The 25,000-nt window shown below is 37.4% G+C and overlaps 1 protein-coding gene and 1 long non-coding RNA gene across 3 annotated transcripts in view; both read left to right on the top strand.

Moving 5' to 3' along the window:
* Positions 1-25,000, top strand: part of LOC142466054 (uncharacterized) — a 71,407-nt gene that overhangs the window by 41,046 nt on the left and 5,361 nt on the right. The window contains exons 3-4 of one of the 2 annotated variants that reach the window (XR_012788043.1): positions 12,631-12,735; positions 20,482-20,626. This is a non-coding gene — a long non-coding RNA (uncharacterized LOC142466054). The remainder of the gene's footprint in view (positions 1-12,630; positions 12,736-20,481; positions 20,627-25,000) is intronic. The other variant, XR_012788042.1, reaches the window with a different exon arrangement.
* On the top strand, positions 9,575-10,952 carry SOX2 (SRY-box transcription factor 2). The gene is given in 5 exon segments (XM_075570712.1): positions 9,575-10,386; positions 10,389-10,620; positions 10,622-10,760; positions 10,762-10,809; positions 10,811-10,952. Coding segments are annotated over 5 exon segments (933 nt in total). The 5' UTR covers positions 9,575-9,941; the 3' UTR covers positions 10,880-10,952.

Here is a 25,000-nt window from a genome sequence, read left to right as displayed (position 1 = left end):
TCTGCACTCTAAACTGAGAAGTTGGGAGGACATGTCCAGCTCACCCCCACCCCACATTCCAGGGACTCAAACTGGTCCATCACAAACAGGACTTCTCCTGAAACATATCCCATGTCACACAGTATACAGTATATGCTTTTCTTTAATTTGCTGAGCTGTTATTTATACGGAAGTTTGGCACAGAACATATTTTGATACATTGTACAATAATGTTATTACATTACTGCTACAGTACCTGCCAACACTACGCTACTCATAATACCATAGTAATGGTTGGGGAGTGTATTCTGGGGGTGTCGTTTTTTCTAAGCTAAACCTCATTTTCCTAAACATGTGGAAATAGTCTATACAGTTGTAGTGTCTGTTTTATGTGTTTTTTGCACACACGCATTAATTTACTATTTTCTTTCATTTCCAAAATGATAATAAACGTAAGAAAAATGTAACCCTCCTTCCAAAAAAAACACAGACAAACATCCATGTGAACTTAAAAGTTATTCTGTGCTGACAAAGTTTAAAAATGTCCTGTTTTAAAAGCTGCCAAAGTAAGTCTGAAATCGTGCATGTGTCTGGGTATATATGATGTAAACCTACCCAGCTTCCTATATATATATCAAATATACATAAAGAGAAGGAGTGGCTCAGTGAGTAAAGACTCTCTCTGGCACAGAGTTCAATTCCAGTGTCGATCCTTGGACAAATCACTTTATCTCCCTGTGCCTCAGGCCCAAAAACATAGATTGTAAGCTCCACAGGGCAGGGACTGCATCTGCAAAACGTCTGTAAAGTGCTACGTAAAAGTGGTAAAAGTGGCGCTGCTACTGTATCTTCCTGGCTATCTGCATTGCTGTGCAGGTCCCTATCAATCAAATACAAAGGGTAGAACATTGGGGAACTGCACAGAATATCTCACTGTCAGGAAAATGAGTAGAGGGGCTCCTGCAATGTTTTTTAAAAAAAATACATCAAAGACATTTTTTTTCTTTTTGTAGATTCCACAATTGCAACTGAAGTGTTATTAATGCACCTTTAATTTTCCTTCAACACTATTTATTACTTATCCCCTGGTTGCTTTTCTGTATAGGGAGAGAAGTAGGACTGGGACTTTGTTTGTAATTGTCAGTGGCCTGGTGACATTTGCCAAACATGTTATTTTTTGTCATGATTCCGACCTCAGTGGGATTGTGTTGGGATTGTGTGTTGTTGTGAATGAGTGATGTTACTCTGCATTATAGTCACAGACAGGACAGTGAGAGTAAGCTGTGGCACCGTCCCAGCAAATGCCCTGAAGTGTGAGGTTATAGTTTACTCTCTAGCGCCTCCCCTGGGGCGGTGAGAAATAACCAGCGCATATTCTGAACAATGATCTTGTATTTCTTCTCTGCTACTATAATTTAACTTCAGAGTTTGAAATCTCCTTTTGCCCCTGCCTTAAAAAAAAAGGGGAGACATCATCGTTTTTTACCTGTGTGCTATTTATGACGAACATAAACTGTCAGTTCTAATGAACACTATTCCAACTGAGCATCTTACTGATTCTCTAGGATAGGTTATCCAGGAGAAAATTAATTCAATTACCTTAACTATATGCGGCTTTGTGGGGCTCTAAGGTGAAAATGTGAAAATTGGGGATCATGACACTTCCATTAATTACACCTTGATTAAACTGAGCTCTCTTGTCATTGTTAACTAAGTTTTATAATTTTTTTCTTCTACAAAAAAAATGAAGATAAAGGTTAATCTTGGGCTGAATGATACAGCTGTGATTGACAAGAGAGAAGGTGTCGAGGGCAGGTCGGGTTGCCTTATTTACAACCCACTGCTTGCTATAGAGCCTTTTGTCAGGGCTGGAAAGCTAATTTAGCGCTGATCAAAAGCACCACAGAGTTAAAGGACTGGTAATGACTGTTAATTTCATTTCAGACTCATACATCCCCAACCGCTGTAATTAAGGACGTGCTATTTAAGTGCAGGTGAAGAGTATTTTTTTGGGAGGATTTAAAAATATATATATATATATATATATATATATATATTAAGGTACTATTCCATACATAAGTGCATAACTAACATTAATATGAAATATATTGTTTGCATTTATATAGGCTCGTCACTTATATATATATATTTAAAAAAAACAATTCAATATTATTAGTTATAATGCAAATTAATAACACAGACTATTTGGGAAACTGCTGTGATCGCTGAGAGCCCAGCATTTGATTTAAAAAAAAATATATATACATAGAAGTCACTAAGTCTTTAGAAAAAAAAAAGTCTATTTTAACATGATTTCCTTTATACAGTTTCTGAAGCAATGTGATGTACTTTTTTTTGTCTTACTGTGCTATAATTTTGCAAGTGCTACACCATTGCTTTCAACAAATATCAAAGGTTAGGGGCTTTACATTCTTGTAGTTGGTAAAAAAAAATGATGGCAAAAAAGATTTCAGTCTTTAATCTCTTTTATCCATGTAGACTAAAGATCTATAGTGAAGCCTGCTAACATTGCAAGATGTATGATTGGGTGATTGGGGATGGCTTTAGATGTGAGGCGGCGCTGAGCTCGGTGTCTTGAGCCCCCCCTGTTGGACACAGTGGGAGCTGCACAGTGCCAGTCCTGGTAGAATTCAGAACCATGGATTGGATGAACTCTGATTCCATGTTAGAACTTTTAAGTTCTGACACAAGCAGAAACGATCCATCAGTTAAATATTCTAAATTCTAAATGAGTGAAAGGTCTAAGAGTGTTAAGATGTCTTTATTTGCCCAGTACAAATGAAGATATGAGAGATGAATAACATACATTTATGTCAGCATTCTACTGATCATTATGTTATGATGGTCTCAAAAAGAAAAATGTAAGATACAAAAACTTAACGTGTCCCTTTGTTTAAATGACACATTTTCACAGCAACACTTCACAGCAATCATTCTTTCTACTTACGCCACTTTTGTAACCACGGTAACTTTCCTTGACATTCACCATTTCTTTGGAAAATGTGCACTTAAAAATACATTGAGCAGTACTAAAATCGTGTATCTACTCTTTGGGATTAATTATTTGAATATAATCTTCAACCAAAATGAATACAGAACACACAGTTTATCATATAATACGGTTCTGTATGTTACAAAATCCATGTTGATCAGTATGATAAAGCAGAAAAACGTGTTAGTAATTCATGTTAGAAGCCCCCGCATTGTTACTCTGACTCCTTGCCTAATCACACTTCTATTTGTGCAGATAATTCTGTATCACACAAAACGCATATCAAAGGTTTTCTTTTTGTGTTCCTTTGTACAAACCGCATAGTTATAGAGATCACACAATCTATAGAGAGGGAGCTATGTATTATTTTCTAGCAAGAATTAACCTGCAACTACTCCCTAATCATAAAGCCCAATATTTTGCAATCCTATAGAAGTAATTGCAGGTCACTCTGTGTTACATTTTCTCTCTTTTTTTGTATGTGCCTTTAGGACTATTTGACAATTTGATATAGACCCCTTTGTGAGCTGGCCTTTGAGATCAATACCTTATATTTCTAAATGTCTCATTGTTTTTACGCTTACAAACTTGGATATATAGCTTACTATGAGGAAAACATGTTATTTTAATATATAACATTTAATATATAATATATATAAAATGTTGGCGCGATAATATACGTTTTACCTTTAGTTGTTTCGGAATATATCACAACATATTGCAATGTAACCACTTTGTCTGTGTATGACATATTAACTGCATACACGACTAGATGGGCCAGTAAATGCGTTACTTTGCGCTTAAATTACGCAACACTCACGCAATCTATCTACAATATTGCGACCAAACCGTGTTTTTTTTGTGTGTGTTGAGGTGAGATAGGTAACCTTGTTTTTTTGGATTGTTATCTGATATAGATGCTAATAAATGAATATAGGTCATAAACAGTGAGCAATTAAATTTACTTAATCGAAGCAACAAGTCAAACAGATGCCATGCACACGTATTGCTAACTACCTTTTAATGCATCTCGCTCCATGCGAATTAATACCCAAAGTGACATGTGATCGTGAATCCAGTTTGCATGCAGCCTGATTTTGTACTAAATACACATTTATACGCAATACATTTATCTTAAGTAGAAAGAAAACTGCTTTCGAATCGGAGTTGATGCTCACACATTTGTTTTTATTACATCATGACATAACTGGTGGCAAATGAATACGAATTAAGTGCATACATTGCAACCTGCGGTTACATCAAGAGTTAACCTCTGAATAAAGTTTAGGTTGCTAAATAGACGATTATTTATCATGTGTTCCCCTTTTTTCGTGGTCTATTTTTCTTAATTGTGCTCTTCAAAATTAACTTACCATTTTCAATGGTACGATGTAAAATACTTGTGATCCAAGAAGAGAAATCAGGATATCAAAACCTACAGGAAACCCCACCACGAGAAAAAAAGGGTTACATGGACTGCCTGTGTCCTGCAAAAACTCTGCAGGTTCGCAGGTGTCAGCTTGCACCATTCACTGGGGTTTTCAACCTGTATGTAAAAGTATTCTATTATTTTTCATATGTTGGAAGAAAATGTACAGCATGTTGTTTTATGGGTTTTTTTTCAATACCTTTTTTTATACGAACCTTTATTTTTTGCAACCCTACTTTAAAAAGAAAAGTTTTGTATTTAAAGACATATATATATATATATCGATGAGTTACAATGTTTAAAAAACATTGTATATATATATACACACACATGTGCATGTGTACTTGTTCATTCTGTAATATCCATGAAGAAGTACAAGTTTTCAAAATACACACAGAGATTTGTGCTATACTTAGTGTTCATTTGAAAGCCTGTGGACTTGTTATTGCATTATCTGGGAGTTAGGGTAGAATAAAGCAGATAGAAGTGCTGGCTTCTCTGAATTCCGCTGCTTTCAAGTGTCCTTAGAGTCCCCTTGAATGAAATTATTGGGTAAAACTGGGTCTGGATGAAGCCTTTGTTATCCCCTTGTCCGCTTGTACATGTAATACCACTTCTAAGAATTACAGCCCAGAACAAAAGGCAAGAGAAATACGTTCAAATAATCAATAATATATTGTAACGTCGCTCGAGTGTTGCCGGGTTATTGTAATTGTTTAGTATTCAAGTTAGAACCTGTTTGTCCAGCACATGGGTACAGATAGCTTTACATACATGTAATTATATATATAATATATATATATATATATATATATATATATATATATATATATATATATATATATATATATATATTTATATATATATATATATGTATATGTATATGTATATGTATATATATATATATATATATATATATATATATATATATATATATATATATATATATATTTACCAGTATGTAAAGCTATATATATATAGCCATTCGGTTACAGCGCAAAGTGTAAAGTTGTAGTATTCGCGAGACCAGAAAATTTAGGATAACTCTGTCCTAATTCTTTCACATAATGGACAATTATTTGCATTGTGTGCATTTGTATACAGATATACAGCCCGCCCTGCACTACTTAGTGGTGTTTAAGCATCATTGTAAGATCTGCATTGCTTTAAATGTATTCCACGTATTTGGGGTATGGGTGCTGAGAATACATTTCCATCCAGGCATAAATCCACCTGCACCTTGAAAGTTTTCTTCCTTCTTCCTGTAGCATCCTGTTAATAATTAAGATGTTCTTTTGTTTAACTTGTCTTTCCTTAACACTGATCACTTGTGTTTATTTGCCTTGCGTTTTACAGTGAGATATTGGTAGTGAGACGCTCATTCTAGTTAGCAGGTGTAGTTAAAATACACTCGTTCCCTTCTGTGATTTAACTGTTAAAGAATTAAAAAAAAAAAAAAAACCCCATTTCAGATCATTCTGTATGCAACGAAATGAAGTGTTGGCTTCCATTGTTGACATTTGACTCCGAATTGAGTTATCAAGGCAGCAATTATTTCAGAGGGAGATAAGACTCTGAGATCCCCCCTAACAGTCACACCGGCTCCTTTTCAGATTTGTGGAATGACAGCATAGAATAAGGCAGCTCTTCCCCGCCAAGGGGTGCTGAGTGGGTTAAACAGGGCTCCCCCAATACTGGTGGTCGTCAAACTCTACTAATTAGCAATGCTGAGAAATTCCAGTTAACAAGGGACATTCTCCAAGTCTCAGCAGGTCCCCTGCAGTTCCCCTTCATTTCCATAAGAAGATTAGGAGTGAGGAGGGGGGAAGTGAGGAGGGGAGGGGGAGTGAGGAGGGGGGGAGTAGTGGGGAGAGTATTGGGGGGGGGGGGGGGAGATTCAGATGCAGAAAAGAAGCGTTTTTTTTAAACAGCTTCAGAATACAAGTTGCTTCTTTTCACCTAATTACCGAAACGTAAACCTCCATTTGCTTCTCCAATTTTTTTTTATTTACCCCCCCCCCCTCTTTTTTAACATCAATTCTTTATTTCGGTTTAATTCTGAAATAATCATATTTAGTGCCTAAGTATGTAAAGTGCGTTTGTGTAGATGTCATCTGCACCATTGTAATAAATAAATAGAAAGAGAGGTTGGAAGGGAGGGCGGTTATAATACGTGTAGCTTTATTTTGTTGGTATCTCAGGTTAGTCGAAGAAGAAGACAGTAGCAGAGTAATGTGTTTAAGGAAATGTGTGTGTGTGTGTGTGTGTGTGTGTGTGTGTGTGTGTGTGTGTGTGTGTGTGTGTGTGTGTGTGTGTGTGTGTGTGTGTGTGTGTGTGTGTCTATATCTAATTTATATATATATATATATATATATATATATATATATATATATATATATATATATATATATATATAGATACTTTTTTTACTCACCATAACTTAACTCAGTTTATATATATATATATATATATTGCTACATAAGGAGGTGGCCCTGTGCAAATCTAACTAGATAAATAAATGTTGTTGTTTTTTAAACATTGTAACTCATCGATCTTTACTTGTATAGATGCCGACAGGTTCAATAGATATTCTGTAAATTAATATTGGCATTTGTTGTTGAAACACTTATTACGCCATAATGCCTAGTGTGCATAGGAATATATCTTTCCTATACGCGTCCTCTCAATTTATCCTTGTTAATGATTTCTGCCTTCACATACATAATATTGATGCCTTTATATACATTACATCAAATCTCTCAGCTTCTGTCTAAAACCCATCACACTGTCACAATAGCTACAGTACTTGTGTTCGGTTGCAGCAACAAAGACAGCAAATTAGGGCTTAGTCACCTTGTGTTGCTAAACTTCACTTTTATTTTCAGATCAGCAAATACCATCCTGTATGTTTAAATAAAATAAATATCTCATCTAAAAAGAAGCGGAATAATATCATCAACGTTAGACCACAGTATAAGCAATTACATGGACAGGCCTTGTACAATTGTTAAAATGACTTTGACAACAGTGGTAACATGTTCAGATTCTTCCAACAACGAATACTAAATATTACAACTTCTAATTGTTTTAGAGATGCTTAGCTTATCACTTGTATAGTGTCAAACATAGACTTTCATGCAACATAATTAATCAATTACTGCAGAAATCAGAATTAGTTCAACGTTGACATAATTATATCAAGACTACCTAAAAAATGTTTTATTTAACTGTTTTGTGCAGAACAGCGACAACCTCGTGCAGAATAAGGTGCACGTCAATAATATATGAAGCCGCCACTAGACGGCGCGCTAACACAATTTGTTCTCAGAGGATTTTTCTTACCATTTAAAGCAAAGGAACCTGTTTCATTTCTCTTTTATCCAATGAATACAGACTTTCATATCCATTGAAGGAAGAGCAGAAACCCACTAATGTGGTGTTCAAAGTAATGCTCTGATCATTTACCAGCAAACTGTGCACAACGGGATAAGGTACAGAGAGAACTTTGGCTGGAAATGTTGACTATCAAAACAATTGTTATATATGTATATATTATATATATATATATATATATATATATATATATATATATATATATATATATATATACATATATATATACACACACACACACACACACACATACACATACATACACACACACACACTGTTTTTTTTTAGTGCAATTTAAAAATACCTTGTGTAAAATTCCAGTTTTATAGCTAGACAATAAAAATCACCATTTCGCTAGATTTTATAGAGATCTGGAAAATCTTATTTATTTTATTATTATTATTATTATTTTTATAACCGTCATGTGCCTAGATTTAGCAGCACCGCTCAAAACACCAGGATGGAGGTAAATTTAGCAGTGTCTTTGTTTGGCATTGTGTAGTAACAACACCACAAACACAACTAACTATTTGTAACGGACATGCTTCTATTTCTTCTGGGATTGATGTGTTGCAACCATTGAAATCTTTACATTCTGACAATAGGACAGCTTCTAAAATTACACTCAACATTCCCCCCAACTCTCCCAGATAGCCAGATTCACCAGGCACTTCATAGGAAACTGTGGGCAGCAAAGCAATAGGTCCTCAGCTACAATCACCTAAGAGCCTTTTCCGTTCAGCTGGAGACAGAGGTTAGAATGCAGCAAAAAAAAAAAATGCCATTTAAGTTTTTTTTTTCCTAATTATTTTTTATGTGAAAGTAATAGTTGTTGTTTTGGGGTTTTTTTCCCCTTAAATGAGCGTGCTACTGGGATCATGTTTCTTGAAAAAAATGTGTTGCTGTTTTGTAATCTGCCACGGTTACTTTTCTTAGTAGAATTAAGAACTATTCCGTTGCTATGGGAAGCGTCCCCCCTCCCCCCTCCCTTCTGTTTGCATAGAAAGGGATTCTGTTGACTGCTGGGGGCACGGGGTGGGGGGGGGGGGGGGGGGGGCGAGGGGGGGAGAGTGATTGGATTGGGGGCGACAAGTGGATGCCAGGAAATCTTACAAACACCTGCAAACAGATCCATCCATTTGTGCTTTTTAAATGAGCAATGCAAAATAAAGCAAGTTTTAGTCACAAATGTTATTATATACAACAGGATACACATTCCAAAAGCCTAAAGTTTTGTTTGGCATTCATTCTTCCTCTAACATGCAAATATAGACTCTGGACACAATTACTCTTTAAATTATTACATTAAACACTACCCTTGAGCTTCAGCTCCTACTTCACCTTTAAATAAGACGGTGGGCCAAATGAATATGTTCCCTTTTCCACAAGGGTAAGATAAATGCTTGAATCCACTCTCTGTATTCCCTAAATATTTATCATATTAGGGATATTACATCTCCTATTCTCATGCCCTTGAACTACACAGTCGCCACGGGACTGGAGAGGTTAAATATACTATCCTATTGATTTTTTGTTAACCCCCCCCCCCCCTCCCTTTTTCTTTTAAAATAAGTTTCATAAATGCAGCAAAAAAAAAAAGGGAACAGTTTCCCCCCCACTTCCTCCTATAGGCGTGTGTGACCTGTTGCTGGAAGGGAGATGCAGGGAGGGAGGGGTGGGGGCTGTGGGGAGGGGGGCTGTAATTGGTTGCTGTGTGGATGTGCCCTCCCTTGTAGAAACACCCCCTATCCACTCCCCTGTTCATGCAAAGCCCAGCAGAGAGCTGCCCTGAGTGGAGAAGGCGGCTGGCTCTGATTGGCCCCCTGAAACCCATTTATTCCCTGACAGCCCCCATCACATGGATTCTTGTCTATTAACTTGTTTCAAAAAAAAAAAAGTAGCAGGAGTTGTCAAATGCTCCAGGATGAAAAGTAGTTTGCTGGCTATCTGAGAGCAGAAGGCACCAGTTGGAGAGAGAAGCAGAGAGGACAAGCAGGACACTTTTGGGGGGGACTGCCTGAAGCCTCTTGTTCTTTGGGACTTTATCTCTCTCTATCTCTCTTTACATATAGATATATAGCTATATATTCTCGTGTAAAAGAGGCTCCCCCTAGAAAGGCAGCGTGAATGTACAACATGATGGAAACCGAGCTCAAGCCTCCAGCCCCCCAGCAAACTTCGGGGGGCACCGGCAACTCTGCGGCCAACAACCAGAAGAACAGCCCGGACCGGGTCAAGAGACCCATGAACGCCTTCATGGTGTGGTCCAGGGGCCAGAGGAGGAAGATGGCCCAGGAGAACCCCAAGATGCACAACTCGGAGATCAGCAAGAGGCTGGGGGCCGAGTGGAAGCTGCTGTCCGAGTCCGAGAAGAGACCCTTCATCGACGAGGCCAAGAGGCTCCGGGCGCTACACATGAAGGAGCATCCGGATTATAAATACAGGCCCAGGAGGAAAACCAAGACCCTGATGAAGAAGGATAAGTACACCTTACCCGGGGGCTTGCTGGCCCCGGGGGGCAACGGTATGAGCTCTGGGGCAGGAGTTGGGGGGAGCCTGGGAGCTGGGGTCAACAGAGGATGGACAGTTATGCTCATATGAATGGCTGGACCAACGGTGGCTATGGCATGATGCAAGAGCAGCTGGGCTACCCGCAGCACCCGGGCTTGAATGCGCACAGCGCAGCGCAGATGCAGCCCATGCACCGCTACGACGTGAGCGCGCTGCAGTATAACACCATGGCCGGCTCCCAGACTTACATGAACGGCTCCCCGACCTACAGCATGTCCTCTCCCAGCAAGGAGGGCCGGGATGACCCTGGGGTCCCATGGGCTCGTGGTCAAGTCGGAGTCCAGCTCCAGTCCACCTGTGGGTTCACCTCTTCTTCCACTCCAGGGGTCCTGTCAGGCGGGGGGACCTGCGGACATGATCAGCATGTACCAACCTGGGGGCAGATGTGCAAGAACAGGCTGCCCAGAGCAGACTTCACATGTCCCCAACACTATCAGAGCGCAGCTGTCCCGGGCACAGCCATCAACGGTACCCTGCCTCTATCACACATGTGAGGTGGAGCAAAAAGGGGGAGCAAAAAAACAGCAACTTTATTAGAGGGTGGACTTCTTGTTTTTTTTGGGGAGGAAGGGGGGGGGGGACGTATTTTTGTACAGAGAAAAAAAATTTGTGGGGGGAGGAAGGGGGGGGGGGGGGGGTGGGGGGGGGGGGGAACAAAGACAAAAAAAAAGAACTTGTATAGAACCGGAGGGAAAAAAAAATGACACAAGTAAAAAAAATAAAATAAAATAAATATTAAAAAAATAATTAAAAAAAAGTTATAGGTAGGAACTTTGCAGAAGTTTGCAAAAGCCTTACAATAATATTTAGAGCTAGTCTGAAGTTGATGAAAAAAAAAAATGTTTTATTATTTGCAAGCAACTTTTGTACAGTATTTATCACATAAGCGTGGCAATCAGAAATGTCCACTGTTTATAAGCTGCGAATTTGCCAATTTTTTTTACCAGTCGTAGGTCAATGCAGACAGCACTTAGGGTAGCTGCAGAGGGGAGAGGGGGGGACACACGTATTTTCTCTTCAAATTTGGACATTTTAATTGTTAGCATAATTGTACAAAAGAAATAAAACAGACATGTACTTGCAACAAAAAAAAAAGACCAGTTCATTGTTTGTTTGTTTTTTTTTTCCTTTAAAAAAAATAGAAATATAAAAAGGGCAAAGATTAGATGACTGTACTAAAAAAAATGAATTACTCATTGTTAAGGAGAAAAACTGGCCGCAGTGACTATAACGCAAATGTTTTATTAATGTCAGGCTCTGTTTCCAAACTTTTCATCCTGTTCAGATAAAAAAAAAAAAAAAAATAAGCAACATGAAAACTATTGTGTTTGAAATATTTCTTATGGTTTGTAATATTTCTGTAAATTTATTGTGCTGAATATTTTAAGTTTTTTTTTTCTCCTCTCATTTCAGTAGTTGTATTTTAAAGACTCGGCTCTGTTAATATTTGAATCAGTTGCCGACAGTCCATGTATATTTGAACTAATACCACCCTTATAACAGGTACATTTTCAACTTAAGTTTTTACTGCATTATGCACAGTTTGAGATAAATAAATTTTGGAAAGATGGAATCTGACATTATGTGAGTCTTGGATTTATTTGGTATACATGCTAATTAATATGAATTGAGTCGATGTCACTGTGGTATTGTTTAGTAAAATAAGTACATGTCAAAACGGACATTACTTGATCACCTAGGGGACTTTTAAATATAACGTGATTAATTATTTGTAGTTTCAGTCAATTATACAGATGTGACAACAGTAAGTACATGTATGTGTTAAACTTTAAATTAATAAGTACAAGTTAGAGATTTTATGGTACTGCCATATTTATGGTACTTAATATGGGGGGGGAATGAAAAAGTCTGAACTTAGTTTTGTAAAAAAAAAAAATAATAATAAAAAAAAAACATATCATATTTAACATTCTAAATACTTTTTCACCTGTCATAGTTTTGTTTACTAATCGAAATAAATTATAAATAACAGAGTAATCTTAATGTTTTTACAATGATCCTTGGAAAAGACAGGAAGCAAAAAAAAAAAAAGATAATGGAACCGCTATCTGCATTACAAGGTAAATCTTTCTGTGACATATGATGATAAAGTGGACCGGTTTAATACTTTCATCAAGCAAACCTTCTGCTTTGTGTTCCCAACGTACAAGAACAAACGTTAACTGTATTATTGCAAACCATTTGCGGTTACTACAGCTGTTTAATCCTATTTCTAAATTACCAGCGGGTGTCCAACTGTAGCACAAATTTGGATAATATCTCCATCTGATAACGAGCAAAAAGAAGCCTTTCCACGGCCAAATTAAAGAAGAAAACACCGAGCAATGAGGTAGAGTTTTACTTTGTACAGTTTAATTCTTTTAAAGCTAAATAATTATTCTTTTGATCTGTACAAATGGCTAACAAGAGACTTGCAAAAGCAACACAGGGCAATTAAATCTAGTGCACTTGTTACTCAAAATATGGGGTTTCTACCGCACTTTGAGATAAGGGTAGTCAGGCTAATACATTTATTTATCTTCTATTGATTATGGACATCAGATACTATCACTTAGGGGGTATTGATTAGTAATCCCACCGTGCAGCTCTGGATACTAAATATTCAAATACATACTTAGTAAAAAGTAAATTAAGCATTTGTTTGCCTATGATCTTGATGGGAATGATTTATTTATTGTGGTCTTTTGGAAATAGGCCCCTTTCAGATGTTCTTACTTAAAATTGTTTTTTTAGTTGACGTACAATGTATGAAAGATTTGATATAGCCTTTTCTGATAACCCCTTAGAAAAATATTTTCAAACGTAATTATTGAGTCGAGATCAATTCTGAGTATCCACAATTTAGGATAAAGAAAGGACGCTTTGATCTGATATTATAAGTGTAGATACTTATACACATAGATATATTCCACACACCTCTGTACCTAGGCATGTCTATAATTATTGCAGATCACAGACTGAAACTATTCTAATTAATGCAGAGACTCCTAAAGTTTCTCAGAGGGGCACAGTAATGTATAAAGGGATTATGCGTTTGCCAATTTGAACAAAAAAAAAGAATTCGGAAAAATACATTATTTAAGGAATGAAAGAATGGAATCGTTAATGGAGGTCAAATAAGCATGACAATCGCTAAAAAATATAGTAACAAGAAAACAGTATCTTAATATTAGCAGAAGTTTTAATGAAATCAGTCTATTGCCCGTTCGCCTTTGTCAGGTTTCTCACATATTAAAAATGCCATATATAAAAATTGGTTTGTAGGGCGTGAATGTGTCATCATCATATTCTTCAAATGACAGGAACAAGAGATCTTTGATACCACACATTTCTGAAATGACTTCTTGGTGTTTCCTTTGTCTGTCCCCAGGTTAGCACGGGATCAATTCACATATTCCCTTTTTATTTGTAATCCTTTTGGCTCCAAAAAAAAAAAAGTTTCTTGCAAACTGTCCTGCCTTCGCTGTGCATGGTAATAATGCATCCTTGTTCGGGTTAGAATAATCTTTCCCCTAACCTTACATACAGTTTAAACGAGTCCAAGGATACGATTAGAGTTTCCCCTGTGATTTTGACAAGGTTTTTCAGACGCAGGGCTCAGATATTTTGCTGGGGGTAGATTAGCAGGTTTCCTTGCCAAGGCAGAGGAGCTGGTAATACAGGCAGTCCCAGGGGCAAAGAGCTCACATTAACTGCTAAATGAATATTTGACAAGGGCTCATTCTGAGGTATTATTACTACAAACGTGTCCCCTACTGGACTTACAAAGGGTCAAAGAGCAATGGTTCAATTAATTATTTATACTGCTGCTAGATTTGGTTGTTTCTTCAATACTTCTCCTGCAACTGACACATTCTTACCGCTGCAGGGATTTTATTTCTCCCCCAGCGACGTCTTGCAAAGCACACAAAGGGAATATTATGCACTATATCTACAGAGGATGTTTGGGTCTGTTGTGTTGGCAATTGCAATCTACACCTGCAGGAAAAAAATAAGAATTCTTAAAGTCCTTTCCCCCAGTACACTTTTATTTACAGAAGCTAATTCTCATGGAAAGGCTGCTGCCCGTGTTTAGACTACTAATAAACGCTAATATTTTACATGTTGATCTAATATATCACAATATAAAAGGCAATGATGCTGATAGATGCATATGCCTACAAATGTTATTTATTGAGGTAGCTTTTTGTTGTTGTTGAGAGGCCAAGCAAAGTTTTACAAAAGGATATATGCTTTCTTAATATATATATAGATATTTTATTGTCAACCAATCACATAGCGCACGCTGCTCATATTTTAGGCTCTATATATGTATATGTTATATATATGTATATGTGTATACATACACACATATATATATATCCTAAAATATTGACAGTGGGCGATACATGATTGGGTGACAATAAAATATGTCAAAGGAGAACAGATAAGCTTCAGGAAACAACAATTACTAACCAAATTCATTCAGCTTTGCCTGACTTTTGTGTCGAAGCTCAATTGATGGTTTGTGAGCTGCCAGTTTTCTCACATTAAAAAGAAGTGATATTGGCCCCAGGGGCACAAACTGCCCTGCTTAACTGCAGGGGGCCAACTCCAGCCCTCAAGGGCCGCCAACAGGTCAGGTTTTCATGATATCCCTGCTTCAGCACAGGTGGCTCAATCAGTGTCCACCTCTGATCCAGAGCTATTACAAGAGGAGAATTAAGCACGTTTCTAAGCTAACTGCTCAGACACTGAGGTCTGATCCGGGTTTGATGGCTTTTTGGTTCTCACCATTGACTCTTTTTTTTTTTTTTTTCAATTAAAACTAGTTGTGTGTTGAACAATGATTAAGGTTTAGTAGGCGCCTCTTTCTCTCTCCTTGAGGAGCGTGCCGTGGCAATAAGGGGTTGGTATGGTGTTTTTACACCTTTTCATTAGTGAGGGCCGAAACAAGTAAGGTGCTGAATGGTCAGTCATTTAAATAAACACTGCGAGAAATTGGTGGCAAATTAGGACTGTGTGGTGTTGTGCATACAAATTGTGCTGGGCTTAGTTGCAGGATTTGGAAGGTGTATTGGGATTCCATCCACAGAAGGGAGGAAGTCACCTTATTGGATCTTGTAATATGTATATATACGCACATATGTACAATATATATATATATATCAATCATGTATTCAACTTGAAAAGTGTGGTAAGCTTGGTCTGATCAAATACATGACTGGAATTCTGTCACAGTTCTTTTGGAGTTTTTTGTTGCATTAGACAAGCACATTTTAATACAACACACAACAGTTGCTACTGGTCAAGTCGAATTTGATGTAGTGTTACATGGTAGGCTAATTTATTTGAAATATGCCCCACATATGTATAATTTCTCATCGGCCAATAATCTATTTCAATGAAGATGTCACCTTACAGTTGTAGTGTTAGTTTCAGCATTGATTACAGAGAAAACGACAATATATTTGCAGAATGGGAGAGTGTATATTGCTGCCAGCAGAACATGCATGAAGGATTGCTATTATTCTGGGTGACCTTGTGAAATCAGTAGTTATTATGAGGAAGTCTGTGTAATAAACTTCCGTGACGTCTCACATGGCAACATATACATCTATGTTTACCAACACTGCATATGAAGTTTGTGATTTGAGCCTGAAAGGTGATACTTGCTTTTAGGATAAATGCCACTGCTTGGATGGCTAAACTGAGATAGGGCCAGTTTAGGGTGACGTCACCGTCCCCTACACACTGCTCAGGAGTTTTTCCCACGACTCTAAACTAGGTGGGAGATGACAATAAAGTAATTGGGATTTGTGAATTCTGCCCATGTCAGTTCCAAGAGCAGGCGGCAGCAAAGTCTTTAATACAACTAACAATGGTGGCAGTGACTTTATTTCTGTGAGGGGAAAAAAAGAAGCAGAATTAGTCTTCACAATTACATAGCATCTTTAATGCTGGGGCCTGCATTTTTGCAATATTGAAAGAGGAGTTGTTCAGTCATAATATCTTGCCTGACTTTGCTAGTATTTAAGTGAATTATTTGCAGTTTTAGTACTTTTTTAACCCCACCCCTCCAACAACAACAAAAAACAATTATGCCAGAAGACACCTTTATATAGCACGTTCCTTCTGTAATATTTGTTATTTTTAATCAGACACTCGAGTTTGCATTTAGAAACAGTGACCGTGTTTCCCGAAATGCTGCAAGTTCACCCCATTAAATGAGGGTGTATTAACGTCTTATGGGTTATACTGAAATCACGTATTGCTTATTTGTGGTTTCACACTAATGACAGTTGTCTTGTTGCTTTGAATGAATGATTTCACGCCTTTTTGTTCAATCACAAACATATTAGTAAGGGGGAATATTCGCACCAAATAAACCCTATGATTGAAATCTTACGAATAAAGTAAAATGCGCTGACATTTGTACATGGATAACTACAATATTCATTTAAAACATAAGGGTTCACCATATTATTCTATTTGTGAGGCTGTACTAATTTAAATATTACACGCAACGTGTGTAATAAATATATATGTATATTATTATTTTACTGATTTTAGGTAATATAGGGCTTTTCTTTCGTACTCATTTTGCAAAATGGAAAGCTCTTAAATGTGTCATTCGTTATTCTCCGGGAATGATGGTTTCTTAAGCTCTTACAAATTGCAAAATTGCTGAAGACAGAGAAATAATGAGTGTATTAAAGGAAGCAGCGGATTCCTCCAGAGGACCTTATCATCTTAAAGCAGACTTGCTGATTCCCCTCGCTTTATGCTAATACCACAAATGACGTCACCCAGACTCCTTTTGGGGAGAATGAGCAAAGATTTTTTTTTATAGCATAAACCTCATCTCTAATTCTTGTAATTCACGTTTCTTCCCTAACACACATCTACCTATCTATGTGTGTGTGTATATATATATCCCAAACTGCTGGATTATACCCCAATAAAAGTAGTTTAGTCGGGTTTAATTCCATCCTTTAATAATTAAATGTTTGTTTTCTACATATTAGGATAGGTGTAAAACATTATTTATACACACTGCATCCCGTCTCTTAAATGGCACTGTTTAACAGTGGCATCGTGGAAATAAGATTTTAAGTGAAAATAATGTAATTTCCCCAAATTGTTAAACGTGTAATTAAAGTTTGGTGTATTGATTTTTATATATTGCGGATTCAACCCTGTTTTCTCATATTGCTAATGTATCTATAAATCCTAAATATTTTTTTTAGTTACTGTACATGTAATTTAAAATACAATTGTTCATACAAAAGAGGGGTGGCTGAAATATTGTTTTAAACAATACTCCAATTTTGGTTGTATCGGAAAATGTTAAAACAACGGTCTCGCTCTCTCTAGATATATATGTATACATATATATAATTAATATATATATTATTTTGCAACATGTATCAGACACGTGGTAAACTCAGTTAACACGGGTAAATATTCGCGATGTAGGATTAGCCGGTTGTATTGGAGACCTGTTACATATTTATAGATAAAGGTTTTAAAAAAACAACATATATGTATATAATACACACATGTATATAGTACACACAAGTAGATATATAGATTTTCCAGACATACTGAAAATGATTATTCTCATTTACTCAATCGATACAAGTGCCACTATTTATACGCATACTAAAGGTGATCATTTTCTAACACCTGATCAGTTAAAACCTGATTTTATTTACATAACGACAAATATTTGAGTGTTTGATATAAATCCAGGAAACGTGCATTGCACAAATACATCCATTTCAATTCTAAATCATTGGACTAAATATGTTACGTATTTAGAAGAATGTCAGTTCTGGATCTGAATGCTGGTGCACTAAAATATGAATGTATTTTGATGTTACACTTACACATATCATAATAACTGGTGTGTGTGTGTGTGTGTGTGTGTGTGTGTGTGTGTGTGTGTGTGTGTGTGTGTGTGTGTGTGTGTGTGTGTGTGTGTGTGTGTGTGTGTGTGTGTGTGTGTGTTTCAAATAGAAAGTGGGAGCACCTACATGCAACTGTTAACCCCTTCAATACTGGGGAGTCCTGTAACGCGTTGCTGAGTAAATCATTGAAGGATCCACTACATACAATTTAATTGCTATATTTAACTGTTTTTTTAGACCATATAAGCACATTATTCTGCCTCTTAACTCCCATATACCATTTAGTCGGTCTAATAAACAGTGAACCATTATTACTTGGCTCCAGAGAGCAACCCTCGTATACAATATATCTGGGTGTAAATTCTCCCAAGGTTTTCTTAACTATTTACGCCTTGACATAGCATGGGTATAATCTACACTCGTGTTGCCTTCAAATCCTTTTCTCTAATGAGAAAATGAACTATATTTGCATGCTTGTGCACTTCCCATACCCAGGTTGGTCTTTGGAAATCCATATATCAATCACATCCAAATAGTTTGCATTATTATGCGGCTATACGTTTTAATTGGCTGATTACTTAACCTTTGCATGGCTACTACATGGGCAGGGGACATGCTCCCTTACTAATGAAATCCCAAATGAGCTGCAAATATATGTCATTGTAAAATACGTGTAACTCTCTCTGATGAGCTGGACACATTTTTTCCCTCTCGTGCTGGTTGAAAAGCAGGAAGAAATGTAATGAATTGAGTCCTGTCAGAGATGTCTTCTAGTTGAACAATCTCTTGTGGTGAATGGCAGTAGCTTCCTTATCTAGTGCAGGTGCAGTGAGGGTTGGGGGATGGGAGGGGGGCTGTGTGTTCAGCCAAAAAAAAAGCACATTCTCCACAATAGACCACACACTGCCAGCCAGCATGGCATCAACTCACACTTTCAGAGTTTTTTTTCCCCCTGCCTCTGCCTCGGTTCACAAAGTGGCTATACAGTAGCTAGCTATGGCTCTTTAATGGACATTTGTGTCTGGGATGGCAAACACAGAATCCGTCATTCTCGGTATGAAAGCACAAATACAGGATTTGGGGGTTTGCAGCAGCACAAGTTTCTCAAAAAGGTTTTGTTTTTTTTATTATTATTTTTTTCCCGTAACGTTTGTTTCAATATAAAATTGGCAGAACCTGTCTATTTTTTAATTCTTTTGGAGAGGGGGAACACGTTTTTGGTGAAGGTCTGAATATCACTTCTAATTATCTATTAAAAGCGTCAGCCCTGTTTAGTAAAGTAACCAGAATTGGAATTCGTGATTCTTTTTTCGGGGAGGGGAATAATTCATCTAACCCCCATAGGGCCGGGGTTCTTAACGCCAGCCTCCCCTCTCCCCCCCAATAGGTCAGGTTTTTATGATATCCCTGCTTCAGCACAAGTGGCTCAGTCTTCGAGCCACCTGTGCTGAAGCAGGGCTATCCTGAAACAAGACCTGTTGGGAGGGTGTGTGTGTGCGTGCGTGTGTGTGTGTGTGTGTGTATGTGGGGGAGGGGAGGGGGTGAGTACTGGAGTGTAGAACCCCTTTTTCATAGAGTAACACTTGTGTGATCCAGTTGGTTTATATTTAAACCTGGGAAGTGTCGCCTCCTAGCTGTCCGAGGGGTCTGCAGCACATCGCAGAGCAGAGGGTTAATGGTGAGTTATGGCTGGGAGGATAATAGAGTTTTCTCCTTGTCACTGTCACCTGCCTGTAACCCTCGCAGCCCTCTCTCCCCTGCCTGCTAGGAACAGATTAGGGCTCTTTGGGTTAGACCTGCTGGTGCATTGCGCTGGGCAAATTGCTTCTTGTTTGCTTATAAAAACCCATGTAACCGTAAAAGTTTTATCTGGAGACAAATGGCATCAACTTCTAGTGTACTTTGCAAGTGATTATTTAACTACAAGCGTTAAGAAGAGAAATTGACAGCCAAAGAATTATTGTTTTGCTGCAGTTTAAAGAGCTAGACTACCCCCCCCCCCCCCCAACACATGTTTTATTCAATTGTAAGAAATATGGCAGGGAATTAACTTCGGAGGGTGAATAACTCCAACGGTGTTTATTTCTTGTCTGAGTGTCAGCCATACTTAGAATAATATCCTTATTTCAAATATGCTAGGCTCAAGGATAAATCACGTATGACATGTTCTCTTTCACTTCTAGGTGGTAGAATAAAGTGCCACTGTTGCAGGTCAGGATGCATTTTGTTACCAACACTTTGGAGCTGCCTTGTCCTGGAACCAGCACCTTTTCCAAGGGCTTCTCCCTGCTCACATGAGGTCGGATCGTGCAATTCTCCCCGGATTAGGTACGCAATATGGTGTCAAAAACAGCCGTGACCACCGACTGCTGCTACACAACTTCTCACTCAGTCCCACTTTTCACTTTCTTTGCCTACTGCTACTTGATCGCCTTTGTGTTGTTTTCATGTACACACCCATAATTAATCCTGATCTCTGCACCCCGGGGGGTTGGGGGGAGGCTGTTTAGATACTATTTATTTGATGCACAAACTGACATATCCATTGCATTTTTACAAATGTGACATGCTTGCAAATGCATCCTACATTTGTGGGGTTTGCAAAGGGCTGTTGATGTTATCAGTGAAAATAGACTAAGATATGCATCTAATGTCCTGTGGGTGTTTCTCAAGAAACGGTGGGCAGAAAAGGTACATCTATCTGAAGGGTAAAATATGACATATTTTCTTACTGCTGCGTGTGTTCCTTTCTGACAATTGCACTATTCTGTAATTACTTTTATAGTAATCAACATTCTTCACATTCTTTGCTAACATCAGCGCTACTAATTCCAGCTAATATGATCTTTATGGCAATATAACAGCGGATAATTGGCCTATTTTTCTAAACAACAATGTAATTCACAATAGCTTTATTATTTAATAACGCCCAGTCCTTGGTTAGATTGGCCCGGACAGGGGGGACCCTTTCTTCCTAGTTGCTGTTGAGAAAGAACAATAGCATACTAATTGTTGAGATTTCTGAAGATGACTCGTGGAAATGAACTGGTTAGATATGCAGGTTCCCTGAGATGTCTGTACTTTTTGCCTATCCCCCAAGCCTTCCTCCCACTAGCAACACACAACATGGGGTTTAGGGAAGATTGTGTTGTGTTCAATGCCTAGCAACAACCGAAATGTGCCAAGAGCAAATACAACCCTGATGCCCCAGGGCTAAATATCAGCGACTTAGCAGAAAAGTACACAAACTAACTCATCCAGGGAAATAGCTGATACTCAATTAGGAGGGTGACGTTTTTCCTTGAGCTGCGAGGATCCAGTGTTACCGTGGGACTGTGCTTCAGAATATCACAGGTATAGAAAGACCTGGCAGATTATAACAATACTATCAAGTTAGGAGTGTGTGTGTATATGTGTGTGTGTATATATATATATATATATATATATATATATATATATATATATATATATATATATATATATATATATATATATATATATATATATATATATATATATATATATATATGTATATATGATATATATATATAATATATATATATATAAATATGATATATAATATATATATATGATATATAATATGAAACCATTATAATCTTAGACATTTCATGGAGACTTGTAACCACAAGATGACCAACACATCAGAAAAATGGAAAGAAAAGGAAAAGTCGGGGTTATTCTTTTTTTATATTTTCTGCATCTTCGAAGCTGCAGATGAACCCCCCCCCCCCTCCCACTTTCATATGTATATCTGCAATGTTCTTTTACACAGGTTTCTTCAATCCACACAACGTCTACTGAGCTGATTCTGACACTTTCCTAGATTTTCGATGGTAAAAGTACACGAGGTATCCTCGAGTTTCCGGATATTTTGAGTCAAATGCTAAATGCTCTTCTTTCACATTACTGCGGGCTACAATCCATACCGTGTTACCTGTAAGTCACAAAGGTGACAGTGCGCTCTCAAAAGAGGTTATTTAGGAAACTTTCCCCCCCAACAGGAGCTGGGAACAAAGCTGATCCTCTGCCTGCTCTTGCTGCTTCACCCCAAGCGTGAAACAATGTCAGCTTTGATGCACTATGCAGGGTCAGCAGGAGATTGGGGTGATGTATAGCATTCTTCATCCTGGTGCATCGGATCCCGGGAGAAGGAGAGAAGGGGGGGGGGGGGGGGGGAAGGGGGAGTGGGAGTAACAAAAATAACATAACAAAACAACTCCAAGTCTTTAGATTTCTCCCCCATTTCCTTGTGATTGACCATTCCTTGTATAAAACGTGAGATGGATATTTTTTTCCCCCACATATATTTGTTTAAACTTGACATAAAAAAGTTATTTATTACGTTGCTGTGAAGAGTTTGAAATCACAAATCAAAAGTCTTTAAGAGATTTGATGCAATAACGTTCAAAAATAAAAACCTCACCTACAAAAAATGTTTTTTTTGCCGCATCAATGCGGGAATAAAAATGTGAATATTGTTGGTTTTGTTCAATGTTCTCCTTACTTTTCTCATTTTAGAATAACACAAAGGGAACATTTGATTTGTCCGCTGGTGTAAAACTGTAACAATATTACTACCCCTTCTTTATATATTGCAAAACATTCTAAAGAAAAAGAAGAAATGTCAAAATATACTTGAAATTAGAAGGAAATATGGCTTTGTTGAAATACACTTCACGGGTCATCTGTATTCATTACAACACGATTATGAAGAATGTGTTTATTAATTATTTAGAATGTTCTACAGAGTTGACAGAAAAAGGAGAACTGAATTACTCATTGAATTGTTTTTGTTTTTTCTTGTTTCCAGGAATGTTAAATATAGAACTTGCTCAGACGGACCACCATGAATTATTTACACTTTAATTCTTTACGTCTTAAAAATAACTTTCAAACTTGACGGGAAATAATGTCACGATAATCAGTTACTCCCAGCGACGTTTCTCACTCTCTTGTTCCATTGTAGTCGGATTTGTGAACTAAAACAGTGCGAGTTTCACCTGTTATCATGTCACCCACCTCATAATAATTGCCGCATGCATAGCAAATATTATAGTATGGATTAATTATTTTTTATATAAGTAAAGGGTGTGTTCCTATTAATATTATATCACACTTGTGTGTTTTTTGCCTGTTTGTGCAATTTGTGAATGCACCAAATAACTATATTGGATAATAACAGCCCATGCATACTGCAACACAGATAACTTATATATATATATATATATATATATATATATATATATATATATATATATATATATATATATATATATATAAAAACTACTTTTCTGCATTTGATGAGTAGTTCTTATAAAATTCGTTTTTTTAACCGACTAATTTTCTAGTTTGATATATTTATAGGAAATATTGTGTAGTGCCTCTTACAATTAGATAGTGTGTATAACCTATGTCTTATCTGCTCCACCTGTTATCCATCCATTAACGTTATAAAACAAATTGACAAGAGATTAAAAAAAAAAAAAAAAAAACCCCACAGAAATGAGAATAGACACATCGGAATGGCTGGGGTGTCAGCATTATCCTTTAATTGTTTACCCTCGAAATAGATGTATATGACAGAACAAACGTGAAATAAGAATAAAATAGAATTTGAAGAAACACACACACACACACACACACACACACACACACACACACACACACACACACACACACACACACACACACACACACACACACACACACACACACACACACACTTATCTCTAACAAGATGTATAAATATCAAAGTGGTTCAGCACAAGTAACTCTTTCTAGAACCAAAGAGGAAGCTTAAGCAGATTTCTCTAATGGTGATTTGTAGCTCTGTTAGGGGCACAGATAGCAAATACCCTGCAGGTGCATGTTGTAACATTGCCATCCGGACTTTAATGTAGATTACTCTCCAATTCGTTTGATCGAGGCTTTGAAACCCCTTTACAATTGCCTGTGACGAACCGACAGCCTCTGAATAATGCCTGGAGGGTGAGTCCCCCGAGGGCCTTTAAAGATCCATGCACATGGAAACGTTACATTTCAGCTCGGGCTTCAGTATGCCAACTTGTGGATATTATTCAGCAGAGTCTGAGTCATTACATATACAATTGGCACCGCTTAGTCTCCAAGAAACGCTCACATTTCGTGCTCCTCAAACACAGATCTGACAGGACATTAAGACAACATGATGCGCTGTCATGTTTTATTCTTTATTCGAGTTTATTTGATAGCTCTGTTATAAAGGTCATGTATCCTTAAACCATAATAATAAACACGTAATATGTTTTAAAAAAAAAATACACACAGACACACACACACAGACACACACACACACACACACACACACACACACACACACACACACACACACACACACACACACACACACACACACACACACACACACACACACACACACACACACACACACACACACACACACGTGTATATATATATATCTATATATGTGTGTACACACACACGTGTATATTTGTATATATATATATAAAGTTCTACTGATTGCTTGCCCCATAGATATTTAAATTAATGCATTGTGTAAGCTAAGGTAAAATTATATATATGCACACATACACACACACACTTTTTATCCAGCGTATTTTACTCAAATAATGTTAAAGAAATATGGGTGGGGTGCAGAAACAAAAAAAAAGGGGGGGGATA

The sequence above is a fragment of the Ascaphus truei genome, chromosome 14 (genome assembly GCF_040206685.1).
Source record: "Ascaphus truei isolate aAscTru1 chromosome 14, aAscTru1.hap1, whole genome shotgun sequence".
Classification (NCBI taxonomy): domain Eukaryota; kingdom Metazoa; phylum Chordata; class Amphibia; order Anura; family Ascaphidae; genus Ascaphus; species Ascaphus truei.
Note: the sequence above shows the minus strand (reverse complement) of the source record. Positions and strands in the feature narration are given on the sequence as shown.